Raw genomic sequence first — 14,279 nt, 5'->3', positions numbered from 1 at the left:
ATAGATTCTAGATCTCTGCTAAAATTCTCCATCTTTAACATATAAGTTATTTTAAAGTCCATGTCTGATAACTTTAATATCTGAATCACCCATGAGTCTGTTCCTGTTATCTTGGCCTTGTCTCCTAGAATGTTGAACACCGTACATGAAAAAACTGTACAAGCTCCAGATGATTTTATTTCCGCCAAAGAATAAAGATAGGAAGGAGATCATCTTAATAAGTGTGAAATTAAGCTGATTCTAAAAAGGATTTCGGTCCTCAGAGGGCTGCAACCAGAAACCCAACTGTTTACGAGGGGCTCTCCTTCTTGATAAGTTGTCAACTGCCTTCTCACCAAGACTCAAGTTTTGCTCATCTTTTCTGCCTTTTAGCCACTGCTATCTGTTTGGCTTTTCACATGTACCATAATTACAAATTAGCAAATGACCAAGAGAAAAGCCAAAGTATCAGACTCACTCCAATACCTTTTTCTTCTCACTGGGACACTGACCACCCAAGTCTTGGCTGACTTCAAACAGATTTTTTTCATTTCCTCCAAATTTTCTAATTGTTCTTGACTAGAAGGTTGATTTGATACAAGTTTAAAGTCACAGCAGGTGTGGAAGTTAATCACATTAGAAAAAATGTTCATGCACTAACAGAATATTGAAGTTAAAAAGAACTTTATAAATTATTTATGCCAACCTTCCATTCAAAATAGGAATTTTGTGGCAACAATTTTGATAGCTAACCATACAGGATCTAAGTAAATGTGTCAATGACAGAAATCTAACCGATCTGGGGACGTGTGGGTGGCTCAGTCGGTTGAGTGCCTGACTTCAGCTCAGGTCATGAACTGGCACTTTGTGGGTTCAAGTCCCACATCAGGCTCTGTGCTGACAACTCAGAGCCTGGAGCCTGCCTCGGATCCTGTGTCTCCCTCTTTCTCTACCTATTCCCCGCTTGTGCTTTCTCTCTCAAAAATAAACATTAAGAAAAAAATTTAAAAAAAAAAGAAACCTAACTGATTTAGAGTATAAGTTGTACCATTCCTAAACAAGCTCCTTGATAGAAAGATCCTCATTATTCTGGATTATAATTTGCCTCTTAAAATATTCACCCAATAGTACTAGCTATATCCTTCAAAACATCACTGAACATGGTGACTCCTTTTGCTAGATGATGGTACTTCAGCTATTCAAAAACATCTATCACACTGAAAATACATTTTCTATAGTATAAAAAATGTTTCCTTTACTGTATTTCACATGGCATTCTTTTGGGGCTTCCTAATTATAAGGGTCATTCTCTGAAATATGATTGGCTAAGTTTTGCATATTGTAGTGCCAAAAAATGAATTCAATATTCAAAATTTAAATTAATCCCAAGTACAGAACTACACTACCTCTAAAACTACCAGCTAATATGGTCTCTATACATCTATTTTCCATGTGGTAACAATTTTTACATTTAAAGCATTCAAAACATATACTTCCTCAGCTTATAGTCAGCTAAACTCCAACATTTCAAGAACGAGTGTCAAACTGTTCTAGTCTTTTATGCACTTCTTCCTTGTTTGTAACTTAAGTGCTAGATTTTACACTTGCCCCTATTCAATTTCACCTTCTTGGTTTTTGCACAGCAGTCTAAGTGTTAATATAAATTTAAATTCTGCTTTTGTAATTTGTCTATTAATCGCCTCATCTAGCTTTGTACCATCCCAAATAGGAAATATTACTAATTAAATAGAGTCAAGGTCCAAGATTTCCCCTTAGGATGACACCTGGTTTCTTTGGGAATAGTTATTCAGCAGCAATAAACCACACACAGCACATTTCTTCATCTTATCCACAAAGTTATTGTAAGACACAAAGTCAAATTCTTGCTGAAATCAAGTTTACAACATATGGTATAACTGTTACACTGTCTAACGGTGAGTTAGTAGAGCACTAGGTAGAAGCTGATATCAATCTGAGTAAAAGGTGGATTCATCATATATTTGACTTAGAATTCAAATGTGAGACAAGATTCATTTAGGTAAATTCCCAATGAAAATTTCCCACTTTGTTTTAAATTAGTAAATCAGCTGTAGCAGCATCATTGCCACATTTTTAATACTGGTAAAAATATTCTGCATAAAATCCAAAATGACTAAGCACAGTAAATGCTAAATACGTATCAGTTGTATTAACTCATTAACTAAGCCTGGGAGAAGTGAAGTATGGAATACCATATAGTGCCAAACTATATTCAAACACCTTTAAAAAGAAAATGAAATTAACTGATATTTATAGTATTTACCAAGTAAAATAAGAATTTGGAAAAAAATTATGATATATTCAAATTTTTTAATTCCATGACTTTCAATTATGACAGCTAGATAAACTACCTTATAACTGATTCGTAATTTAGGAGTTAAGAGACGTTAAATGTGAACATATATTTAATACTACTGATCATGTATTTAATACTACATAAGACTGTATAAATAATATGAAGAAAATTTTCTGAAAAGAAGTATCTTAGTAAGTTAATACATGGGCATTCAGACTGAGACATGTTTATTGCAAGATTTGACCATTTTCCTTAACCATATAAAAGGTTGTTTAAAAAAAAAAAAAACCTAATGGCAGGTTTACAAAGATTACCACTTTAAAAATAAAGGCACCACCTAAAAAAATACGGTAAAATTTATCAGAGGCAAACATGGTTAAACCTAAGACAGCACTTAAGCAAGAATACTGTTCCCTTGAAGGGGTGAAAAAGGTTTCTATTATTAGCAGAGATAAGAGCTGCCTGAAATTCTTTCCTTAATACACTATACTAAAAATAAAATGGCTCACTACATTTCAAAATAAACACATTGCTTTGTATATGCATTTCAGCCATTTAACAGATAAAAATCCATTCAACCTGATTCAAGGTGCTCTTATGTTTTTATCTGATACATATACTAGGTAGATTTGCTCTACTTATAACACACTGAGTATTTTAAGAATCTTGTGCTACCCACTTACTCGTTATCTCTTAAAGGATTTGAGATTAGATCTTCTGCTAGGTCAAATTAAATTATCAGCCTGACTTAAAAAAATTACTTTCTCTATGAAATATTTTCCCTATCATCAAGGAAAGTACAAGAATCCCAGAAGAATAAATGGGTGTCACCATTACAACTACCAAATGTTTTAAGGAAAACTAACATGGATGACAAGATAAATTAATATTGTGGCATGTTTTTACCAAAACAAACAAACAAACAAAGAAACACTATAAGCAGTGCTGTGTCAGCATGGGAGAGGGATAAAGTCCACAGAACTGAAGTAATTACTTCAGTCTATGATCAAACTTCCAAAATCCTCTCTAAAGTTACACACATATACTAAGAGAAAGTTTGGTACAAAGACATTTTGAACACAAAGTGCATTTTCTGTAGTTAAAAAAAATGAACTGTATTAATTTTGGTTCTACTCTAAGTAGAGCCTTAAAAATGACCCTTTATAAATAAAAAATGCCAGCTGCTGCTCACATTCTTTTCCTTCTCCTAACTTCTGCCTCCTTTTCTCAAGAGATCTGTGATTGCAGCCACAGGATCTGGAATATAAGTCAGTTACACGTTCACACCTATGCACAGGGAGTAGTGTATAGGAGAGGGTGATAGTGAGCAGTATCTAGAGACTCGGAGTTTTCTGAACACATCAGAAAAAAATATCAGAAGAGAGCTGGGAAACACTAAACAGAAGATCGTAAAGTCTTCCTCCCCCTCATTAAATAAACTTCTGGTCTCAGAACCAGATCACAGGCTATTCTCAGAATTCAACTAATTATGGGGTTTATATACATAAGACCTACTTACATAAAATTATATAAGAGTTAAGGACTTATGAGGGTCTCTTCACCTACATTTTTTCATGTTCTTCTCACAACAATGTACGAGAACATGTGGTATTATTCCCTTTTTTTACAGATCAAGTGACTTTAGTTTAAGGCCACTCAGCGGGCATACAACATAGCAAACGTTCCACCCCAGGTCTTCCAAATCCAATGGTGTCTGTACTATATACCATGTTGCCTTTGTGCACTTACTTTGAACCTATCCACCATTTTTAACATTGTTTCTTAAGGGAAAAAACCTCTTCTGAGAGTCCCGTGAACTGATTACACAAAAGGAACAAAATCCATTCAGAAATTAAGGACCAAATTATCAATGCTGAAATCATCTACGCCATACAGAAGTCAAGGGGGAAAAAAGTCTAAATACCACATCATTTATCCAATTTTTGAGAGATACCACTGAATTGATTTTATTTCAAACACTAACCTTCTAAAAAAAATTTTTTAACATTTATTTATTTTTGAGAGAGAGACAGAGAGAGCAGGGGAGGGGCAGAGAGAGAGGGAGACACAGAATCCCAACCAGGCTCCACGCTGTCAACACAGAGTCAGACGTAGGTCTCGAACTCACAAACCATGAGATCATGACCTGAGCCGAGGTTGGACGTTTTAACTGACTTGAGCCACCCAGGAGCCCCTAAACACTAACCTTCTAGTACTTGAGTAGAAATATATCTTTATTATTTGGAACTACTGTTTAACACTTGCTTAGAATCTGAATAATTTTAAAAGTAAAATCAGTTCAGCTAGTAAGTTATATGAACATCCACTATTACTTGCCTTTTTCTTATTTTAGTCATTTTTCGTGTTTGTGGGGAAAAAAATTACATGACTTACCCAAAAACAACTGCATTTCAATAAAAAAAAAATTAGTAATTATCACATAACACAAGCAAGTTAGTCATTTAGAACTTCCTTCAATGTAGGCATCCAAAAAACAGGGGCAAATTGTTACAGCTCTGTCTCCAGTCTCTATCAGAACTGAAGGCATATTTGAACACAGCAAACACTAACACTTCACAGAGAGTGCAGAATTGATTCACAACACCCATGCACCCAGGCATCTTCACAACACTGCCACTTTATCATTCTTAAAGCCATGTTATGTACCTCATTTAATCCTCATAAAAATTCTAGAAGGCAGTAGGCCGAATGCTGTTATTGCCATTTTGCAAAGGAGGAAACAGGCTCAAAGAAGGTTACTAGTTTTCCCAAAGCCATGTAACTAGTGGTAAAATGGAATTAAAATCCAGGGCTAAAGACTTCTTAGACCTATGTTCCTTCTAGGACATCAAATCGTTTTTGTAAGTTCTCTTTACTTTGGTTACTAAAGGTTACTGGTAATCTTTAGTCAGGGTTACTTTCATAATAAGAAAAAACTGAAATACCTGGTATTTACAAGGAATTTGGTTTAAAACTGTCAGAATTCAGTATATTCATCCATATAAGGAATGGATTAAGGCATTAAAGTTAGGAATATGAAAAAATAAATTTTAATCATGCGTATGATGGATTTTCAAAGAACAATTTTATTCTAAATGCGAACTATAATGAAACATCAATCTTTTTTAATACTCGATGAATACCTACAGATATGTGAAATTACATTCTTGTAGATTTAAAACTCAAAACAACACACTATGCATCTTGACTTTACACTGCATGGAACACAGACTCTGGAGTCAGAAAATCTGGCTTATGATTGCCAATTCTGCCACTTACCTAGCACTGTGACCTTGAGCAAGTCACTTAAGGTATAGGATTCTCAATTTCGTCATTTGTAAAATGGAGATAATAACAAACTCAAGATTATTCTGGGGAATAAATAAAATCAAATGGATTTTATAGTACTTAAAATATTAAAAAACTGAGTCTAGTTGTGGCTTTTTTTTTTTTTAATGTTTATATTTGAGAGAGAGAGAGAGAGAGAGAGATACTGACAGACAAGAGCTTGAGCAGGGGAGGGACAGAGACAGGGAGACAAAATCTGAAGCAGGCTCCCGGCTTCCAGCTTCAAGCTGTCAGCACAGAGCCCAGGATGGGGCTCAAACTCATGAGCAGTGAGATAATGACCTGAGCTGGTCAGAGGCTTAACCAACTGAACCACCCAGATGCCCCTTGAGTTGTAGCTTTTATCACTAAATTGTTACAGATGTGTTTCCCTTTTCTTTTGTTCTCCGTTACATCTACATTTCCACTCTGGTCTTCAGTAACTCAAATTTCCATTAATCGAGAAGGAACAATTAAAAATACCCATTTGGAGGAATTAAATCTTTTTAAAAATCAGTTTAAAGTTGGAAAGGATCCAACAGATTACATGTTCCAGCGCTCTCCTTTAGGAGAAAAAGAAAACAAGGCCCAGGAAGTCAAAAACAATCCCAGCAGGGGCCAGTATGCCACAGGTACAACATTCTGGTCCACCAACTGACCAGGTAGTTGTCCAATATTCAACTTATCATTTAGAACTCGTTATATTTCAAAAAATGTAACACTGCTTGTTTTTAAAAATGTAATAAAAAGCAGCACCTGGGGAGCTCACTTAAGCCTCGGACTCTTGATCTCAGCTCAGGTCTCGATCTCAGCTCAGGTCTCGATCTCAGGGTCGTGGGTTCAAGCTCCACACTGGGCATGAAGCCTACTTAAAAAATGTAATAAAAATTCCATCTGCTTATCTTTCCTGTTAAGTGAGGAAACAGTAAATAAATAAGTGGGGAATTAGTACAATTTCTTGAAAGCCAAGTCTGTGGGCCATTCACAGAACTATCTGAAAAACAGAGAAGGTAATTCCTTGGTGAAACTACTAGCTAGAAAAAGGCTAATGTGATTGCAAAGTATCCAGTGGTGTCTTCTGACAAAGAGTAAATATTTCATAAACCAAATCTATCAGTACTCACCTTGAAAACGCAGGCTGCTTTTCAAATAAATAATTAGCATTGTATTACATATATTCTTGAATCAGTCTTTGTATAACACAAACAACAAATCTATTCTTGTATTTCTATCATCTTTACTATTGAGATAAGAGCTGAACAAGTCCCAATCCAAGAGCTCTTAAACAGTTCTCAAGCAGTTCTACCCTACCCTGGAAAGAATATGAACTAAATCAATGTGGAGAAAAAATTTAAGTAGATAAAAAGCATTACTTTTAAGTTCTGTCAGCCTACATCACTTGTTTCCATAGCACTTCTCTGGTAATCTAACAAAACAATGGAGAAAATCAGTTTAGAACTTTTTAAATAAACCTTTCATTATTTAACAGCAAAAAGAAAAGTTCTTTACACTTTTAAAAAATGACTTGAAACAAGTGCTATCAAATGAAAATTATGCCACTTTCAATTTTTGCTTATCGTACCTAACGTTGGCCTGTAAGTTGATACACCAAGTTAAATCTTAAAAATCTGTAATTAGCCTAACAGTTAAAGAGAAAAGGCACACACCAAAATAATGCTACTTACTCTTCCATTTCCATGTTTTTAAAACCATATAAAACCAAATCACCAGGGCGCCTGAATGGCTCAGTCAGTTAAGTGTCCAACTCTTAATTTGGGCTCAGGTCATGATTTCACAGTTACTGAGGTGAACCCCATGTCGGGCTCTGTGCTGATGGCATGGAGCCTGCTTGAGATTCTCTACCTCTCTCTCTCTCTCTCTCTCTCAAATAAAAAACTTTAAAAAAAAAAAAAACTAAATCATCTATCATTAAGTTATTTAGTAGAAATTAAATTTACAAGGTCTAAATCTATGTAACAATTAAAAATATGTTTTCAATACATTTCAATTGTACTGGAACAACTGGGTATTCATTCAAAAAGCTGATCTTAGAACCTCCTCTTATACTCAAAAATTAACTCAAAATGGGTCATACACTTAAATGTGAGGGCTAAAACAAAATATTTAGAAGACAACATAAGAGAAAATCCTTGAGATCTAAAGTAAAGATTTCTTGGATATAGCATCAAAAGGTCCATAAAACAAGAATCAATAAATTGGACCTCATGAAAATTCAAAACTTTTAAACTTCAAAAGACACCGTTAAGAAAATGAAAAGTCAAACAGATTAGGAGAAAATATTTACAAACTGCATCCAATAAGAGACTTGGACCCAAAATTTGTAAAGAATTCTTATAATTCAGCTCATGAGATGAGCAAAAGATATGAAGAGATATCTCACCCAAGACAATAAATATATGGCTAATAAGTATCTGAAGATAGTTAGTATCATTAATCATTAACAAATGCAAATTAAAGCCACAATGGACACCATTTCCACCCATCAAAACGCCTTTAAAACACACAACAACAAATGTTAGTAAGGATGTAGAGAAAGGAGAACCTTCATACATTGTGGGTAGGATAGTAAAATGGTACAACCACTTTTGAAAAGTTTGCAGTTTTTCAAAAAGCTAAACATACAAACTATGACATGTCCCAACAATTCTTCTCCTAGGTACCTGACCAAGATATATGAAAACATGTGCCCAAAGATTTGCATCCAAATATTTGTGGTAGCATTATTCGTAAATTTTTTTTAAACATTTTTATCTTTGAGAGAGAGAGACAGACAGAGCGCAAACAGGGGAGGGGCAGAGAGAGAGGGAGACACAGAATCCAAAGCAGGCTCCAGGCTCTGAGCTGTCAGCACAGAGCCTGACGTGGGGCTCGAACTCACAGACCGTGAGATCATGACCTGAGCCGAAGTCGGACGCTTAACTGACCGAGTCACCGAGGCATCCCTGTGGTAGCATTATTGTAATAGCCCCAAACTGAAAACAGTGTCCATCAACTGCCTGGTCAATGTACAGGCAGAAAGTGGCATGTCCACACAATGGAACATTATTTAGCAATAAAAAGGAATAAACTATTGACACGTTACCTCATGCATAAGCCTAAACACATCGTTAAAGGAAATATGAAAGACTCCATATTGAATGATCCTATTTATCAGAAGTGTCCAGAGAAATAAAGTTTATTCAGACAGAAAACAGATTAGGGGTTTCCTGAGGCTGCTGGTGGGAACAAAGATGAACTGTAAATGAACATGAGGGATCTTACTGTGGTGATAAAAATGTTTTAAAGTTGATGTTGGTTCCATCTATGATGATGGCTGCATCATCAATAAAGTTACTAAAAATTAATGAATCATATATTTGAAATGGGTGAATTTTATGATACGTAGACATGCCTCAATAAAGGTGTATTTTTCTTTTTAAAAAATACATTTTTAAATGTTTATTTTTGAGAGAGAGAGAGTGGGGGAGGGGGAGAGGGAGGCAGAGGATCCCAAGCAGGCTCCACGATGACAGCAGAGAGCCTCATGTGGGCTTTGAACTCACAAACTGTGAGATCATGACCTGAGCTGGACACTGAACCGACTGAGCCACCCAGACGCCCCAAAAATACAAGTTTTTAAAAATACGTGTACTTTTGTTTGTTGTCCCCTGAAGAATTAAATAAGACTGACTACAGCAATTTCTACCATTTTTATTGAGCAACTGTACTACTTCTAATCCGGGATGGGAAATCACAGTCTAACTTTAGAGAGGCTCCAACATGGTGTTAAAAACACTCCTCCGACTGTTCATTAGACTGGGCCCTCCAGGAAAAGGATTTCTCATAAATCAGCGTACCTTCCACTGGTTTATATTTTAAGAAGCCAGTGCCTGGAAGCTGCTCAAGAGTATATACAAAAGAGATTTAAGTCGTCCTTTGACAATGGGCCAGTTGATCTGATGGGTGTTTTCATCTACATTCAAATTATGTAAGAATTCAAAGCGACAAACATTTTAACACAGTTTGAAAGATTGCAGGGTAAGTTATATAACTTTGAGGGTATACATGCCCAGATGGCAGAGGCACAGCTTGCTTGAGTAAATGGATCATGTCATGACACGGTAGCCCTCAGTAATGACACTGAATGGCAAGCAACCTTACAGGCATGAATCTAATGCTTGGATCTTCCTATATTCATCCTAAATATATCCTCTTGGCTAGCCGCTCTAGGAAGCCTTTTATAATACCCCAGGACTTTATGGCGCACGTAGTACTTCAAAGAGTTTTACAAACTTTTCAGGTCTTTACACAAATACCACCTTGTCTGTGAGACTTGGCCTGACCACCTTATTGAAAACTGCTAACCTCACAAAACTCACTCTCTCCTCCCTGATTCATTCTCAGTAGCACTAAACAGACTACATATTTTACACATATATTCTGATCTTTTGTCTCCTCCTACTAGAACATAAGCTCCACAAAAGGAGAGATTTTATTTAATTTTTTTTAACGTTTATTTATCATCCAGAGACAGAGAGACACAGAGCGTGAGCAGGGGAGGGGTAGAGAGAGGGGGAGACATAGAATCCAAAGTAGGCTCCAGGCTCTGAGCTGTCAGCACAGAGCCCCATGCGGGGCTCGAACTCACAGACCGCGATGCGAGATCATGACCTGAGCCGAAGTCGGTGGCTTAACCAACTGAGCCACCCAGGTGCCCCAAAGGAGAGATTTTAATGTGGCTGTGTTCCTTATTGTATCCCCACCGCCTAGAATGAAGTCTAGCACACAGCAGGTGCTCGGCAAGTGCCTTCCGAATAAAACAGCATCAGACACGTGCGATAAGATGATCTATGCCACGGGAATGAACGAGTTCCTTCTACCTATTTAACACCTTTGACTTGAGGCTTAAAATATGAAGTTTACAGGGAACTAAAGGCCTGAGAGTAAAATCTCAGACTGCCTACAGCAAAAGAAAAAAGCTGACGTTTGACTTGTAATTCTGGATTTACAACAATCCAACGGAAAGTATTTCTAATAAGCTGGCTCTAATTCTGAAGAGAGGACAGATTAATAAAACCCCATGTGACTCCTATTAACATAAAAAAAAAAAAGGTTCAATGCTTAACTAGTAACAAGTAAAAAAATAAAATAAAATGACATTCAAAAGCAGCCTGTTTCTCTACACCCAAAATGGGATCCCATCACCAAGAAAACAGACCTCAGCTGGACAGGTCTTAGCAGTTCTGGCCTCCTGAGCCCGGTACGCTCCGAGGGCCAACACCAAGGAACCTTTAATCTGTCCCCATTCCAGAAGCCTTCCTAGACTTCTTTCCACACGCCAAGCACCCTTGAGATCCCCAGATCTAACCGAGCCCAGACCCGCTGCAGCGGCCTCCCTGCGTTCACGCCCCCACCTGCAGGCCCTGGGAACCTGCCCGAAAGCGTCCGCCCCACCAACCCGAGTCCCGGAGCACGAGCGTCGGACGGCAGGCACCTCCCGGCCTGGCCAGTGCTGGAAGACATTTTGCACCTCACCCTGCTTCTGCCAATTTCGGTGTGACCTTGGGCTCGTTCCCAAACCTCTAGGGGTCCCCGTTTTCCCACCTTCAAGGTGAGGACAACACCTGCGCCGAGTCGCCGCAAGGATGAAATGAGCTCACACGCGAAGCACCCAGCAAGGCACCTGAGGCGCTGGAAACTCGCTCACCGGCACCGGGTCTTACTCCCCGGCGCCGCCCACACCGACTCCGCTGCAAGGCACCCTGCCCCCCAGCCCGACCTCCGGCGTCACCCACCCGGGCACGGACCGCCGGTCACACCCCGGGCCCGCCGTCGTCCCCGCCGCCGCCCCCACGCCCGCCCTCGCGGGGCTCCCGGGCCCGCTCCACCTGCCGCCAGGCCCGCGCCCGCCCGCGGCCCTGGGCGCGCCGGGCTCCCGCCGCCCGGCCCGGCCTCCTGCGAGCGGACAGCCCCGCGCGGCGGCCTCCGGCGCGTACTCAACTCTTCACTTTGCCGAAGGTGCCGACGCCCAGCGTGTCACCCAGCACGTAGTGTCCGATCTTCACCCGCCCGTCGTGCTTCTGCTTCTCAGCCATCTTCGGCGCGCGCAGCCTCGCTCCGCCGCCGGCTCCTCAGTGCGAGTGCGGCCGCCGCCGCGGGCTCCTCAGTGTGGCCGCCGCCTACCCACAGTGCAGCGGGCCCGCGGCGGGGGGGTGGGGGGAGGCCCGAGTCGCCGAGGGGCGCGGGGCGGGCGCGGCGCGCGGGAGGAGGCGGCGGCGGCGGCAGCGGCGGCGGCGGCGGCGTGGGAGCGTCCGGGCGCGAGCTGCGGCGGCGGCGGCGGCGGCGGCTGGGGGCTGGGCGGGGCGCCGGAGGGGGGCGGGGCGGGCCTGGGGGCAGCCAGGTGTGCGGAGGAGGGAGCGGGGCAGGGAGGGGGGTGGCCCCTTCCACCTGTGGGGGGCGCCTAGCGCGGGAGCAGGCTTCGGAACCCGCCGTGGGAGAAACCGAGGGGAGCTAACGTGTGAGCCGAGAGGGGCCGAGCGTCGGCGTGCGGCGACGTGGGAATCGAATTTGAAGAGAGGCAGGCCTGAGGTGTGGGGAGAGAGGGACGTGAAGTCTAAAGTGCGGGTGTAAGGGAAGTCAGGGGGAGGCGGCGGTGGGGAAGGGCCTCGATCGAAGGTCAGTCTGCGGAGCGCTAGGGGGAAGTTTTTCGAGTCTTGGGCGGGGTGTTTCTGATGCAGGTCTTGGCACACAGAGGACGCAATACTTGTGCTCTCTTCGGTTGTTCTCCACTGTGGATTTTGTAATTCTCCGTCCTCTTGCCCTGTGGTGCAAGAGCTCTCTCCCCAGGAGCTCTCAGTTCTGATTTGCATTTAGTTCTCCAGTAACGCACAGTCACGATTTTTGCTCGATTGTAATTTAGCACATGCTTATATAAAGTGTAGATTTAGCTGGTCGTAGAGTTGCCCAAAGGGGGCAATAGTGAAATGAAAAGGGAAACAATGTAATGAGCAAAGCAAGTAAAATACATAAAGGACCTAGAGAATTGTGAAGAGCAAGGGCGATATAAGGACACAAGTTAAAGAAAAATAAGAGATCGAAGTAGGGGAGAAGGGTGAGAGGAAACTGGAAGCGTGACACGCAGGCACAGTATTAAAGACTGACAAGAATTTCGTTACGAATTGATCTCTCCCATCCTCCCTCCCTTTCTTCCTTCCATGTGGTCCGAGTCTTCAGGGTTGCCTTTCAGTGCTTAAGAATGATTTGATGATTGGAACTGAATGTTTACGGAGTAGTTGAACATACTTAATTAACACTGTGCATAACACTAGAGTTTCAAGGTCATGCTCCTCAAACAGGAAGCCTCTTATCACACTGTTTATGTGTAAAGAGAGAAATGTATTGATCAGAAGGAATAAAATGTAATAACAGTTTATTTTCTGAGAAGTGATAGATACACGAATGGCAAACATACATCCTTTCTTGTTCAGACACCAAGGCAATCTGATGAGAGATGATCACAGCTTATAAATTATAAATATCACAGCTGTTGAACAGAGGCTATTTTCGTTCATTCTTGGGATCATCTTTCTTGCTGACAAGAAGTATCATTTAAGAATCACTCGACCTAGCTGGCAATTGGGAGAAAACAGCCAGTTATTTTTAATGCTGAACCTTCATTTGGGTATTCGTTCAAATAAGTAAGAAAAGAGAATACTTAATTTTGCTTTTGAGACAGATGATGTATGTCTCTTCTTCTGATACACCAGTAAAAGACATTGAAAAGTCTGTTAGATTGTTTTCTTGATTCGCCACGAAGGCAGATTATAAATGGATATTTTAAAGCATTTTACACACCATCTTTACTCCTCGATAATTACAATTTGTTATTATATACTTCATAACTATGATCCTTACCCAGCAACTGTGAACGACCTTGTAGCTTTATTATTATGCCAACAAGTATATACTTCGCTGATTAAAACGTTCATTTGAACACAATGATCTCATTTGACTGCCATAAAAGAAACTTATTATTACCCCCATTTTGTAGATGGTAAAACTTAAATCGGCTAAGTGGCAGACTCATCAGAACCCCTATGCAGTTCTGACTTGTCCTTTGGTCTCTCTTCCATACCACAGCTGCCAAAGAAAACCAAACGTGCTGTTCTAAGAACATTTAAAATGTTCACGATTGGAGTCCCATTCTCATAGTTATGTCTAGGGCAGGCCAACAATGTATACTTCAAGCTTCTACGTTTAGCTGTCTTCCTGACCTCAGTTTGGCAGCAAGATTGAACCCTAAGGGCTGAGAAGGCTGGGAAAGCACCACTCTCTCATTGGCAGGGAGCAGCCTCCTGTTGCCCTGGGGCATTTTGGATGTGGTTCCCAACTGCCTCACCCTCCCCAGGAGTACAAACCTGACTGTTCATCAGAACAAATCTCCTTGAGTGCCGTGCCCCTTGGAGGTCTCACCACCACCGACCCCCCACCACCAACAGAGATGTTCTGGTAAATAACAATATTCCCCATTTGATTATTTTCCAGTGATGCTATAGTGTCCCTATGTTCTTTAATACCTATCTCTAGATTGGTGCCCCAGACAGCCATTCAGTTCTCAACCCTGCTCCAGCTATTAACT

General features: G+C 40.6%; 1 protein-coding gene across 1 annotated transcript in view; it reads right to left on the bottom strand.

Annotated features, from left to right (window-relative positions):
- The window catches only part of PRKAA2 (protein kinase AMP-activated catalytic subunit alpha 2), an 80,387-nt gene extending 68,571 nt beyond the window's left edge, over positions 1 to 11,816 (bottom strand). Inside the window, exon 1 of the mRNA XM_042951742.1 lies at positions 11,643 to 11,816. Within this exon, the coding sequence (XP_042807676.1) occupies positions 11,643 to 11,736 (94 nt within the window). The 5' untranslated portion in view covers positions 11,737 to 11,816. The remainder of the gene's footprint in view (positions 1 to 11,642) is intronic.
- Positions 11,817 to 14,279: the final 2,463 nt, after the last annotated feature.

Source organism: Panthera leo, chromosome C1, assembly GCF_018350215.1.
Source record: "Panthera leo isolate Ple1 chromosome C1, P.leo_Ple1_pat1.1, whole genome shotgun sequence".
In the NCBI taxonomy this organism is placed as follows: domain Eukaryota; kingdom Metazoa; phylum Chordata; class Mammalia; order Carnivora; family Felidae; genus Panthera; species Panthera leo.
This window is presented reverse-complemented; position numbering and strand designations above follow the sequence as displayed.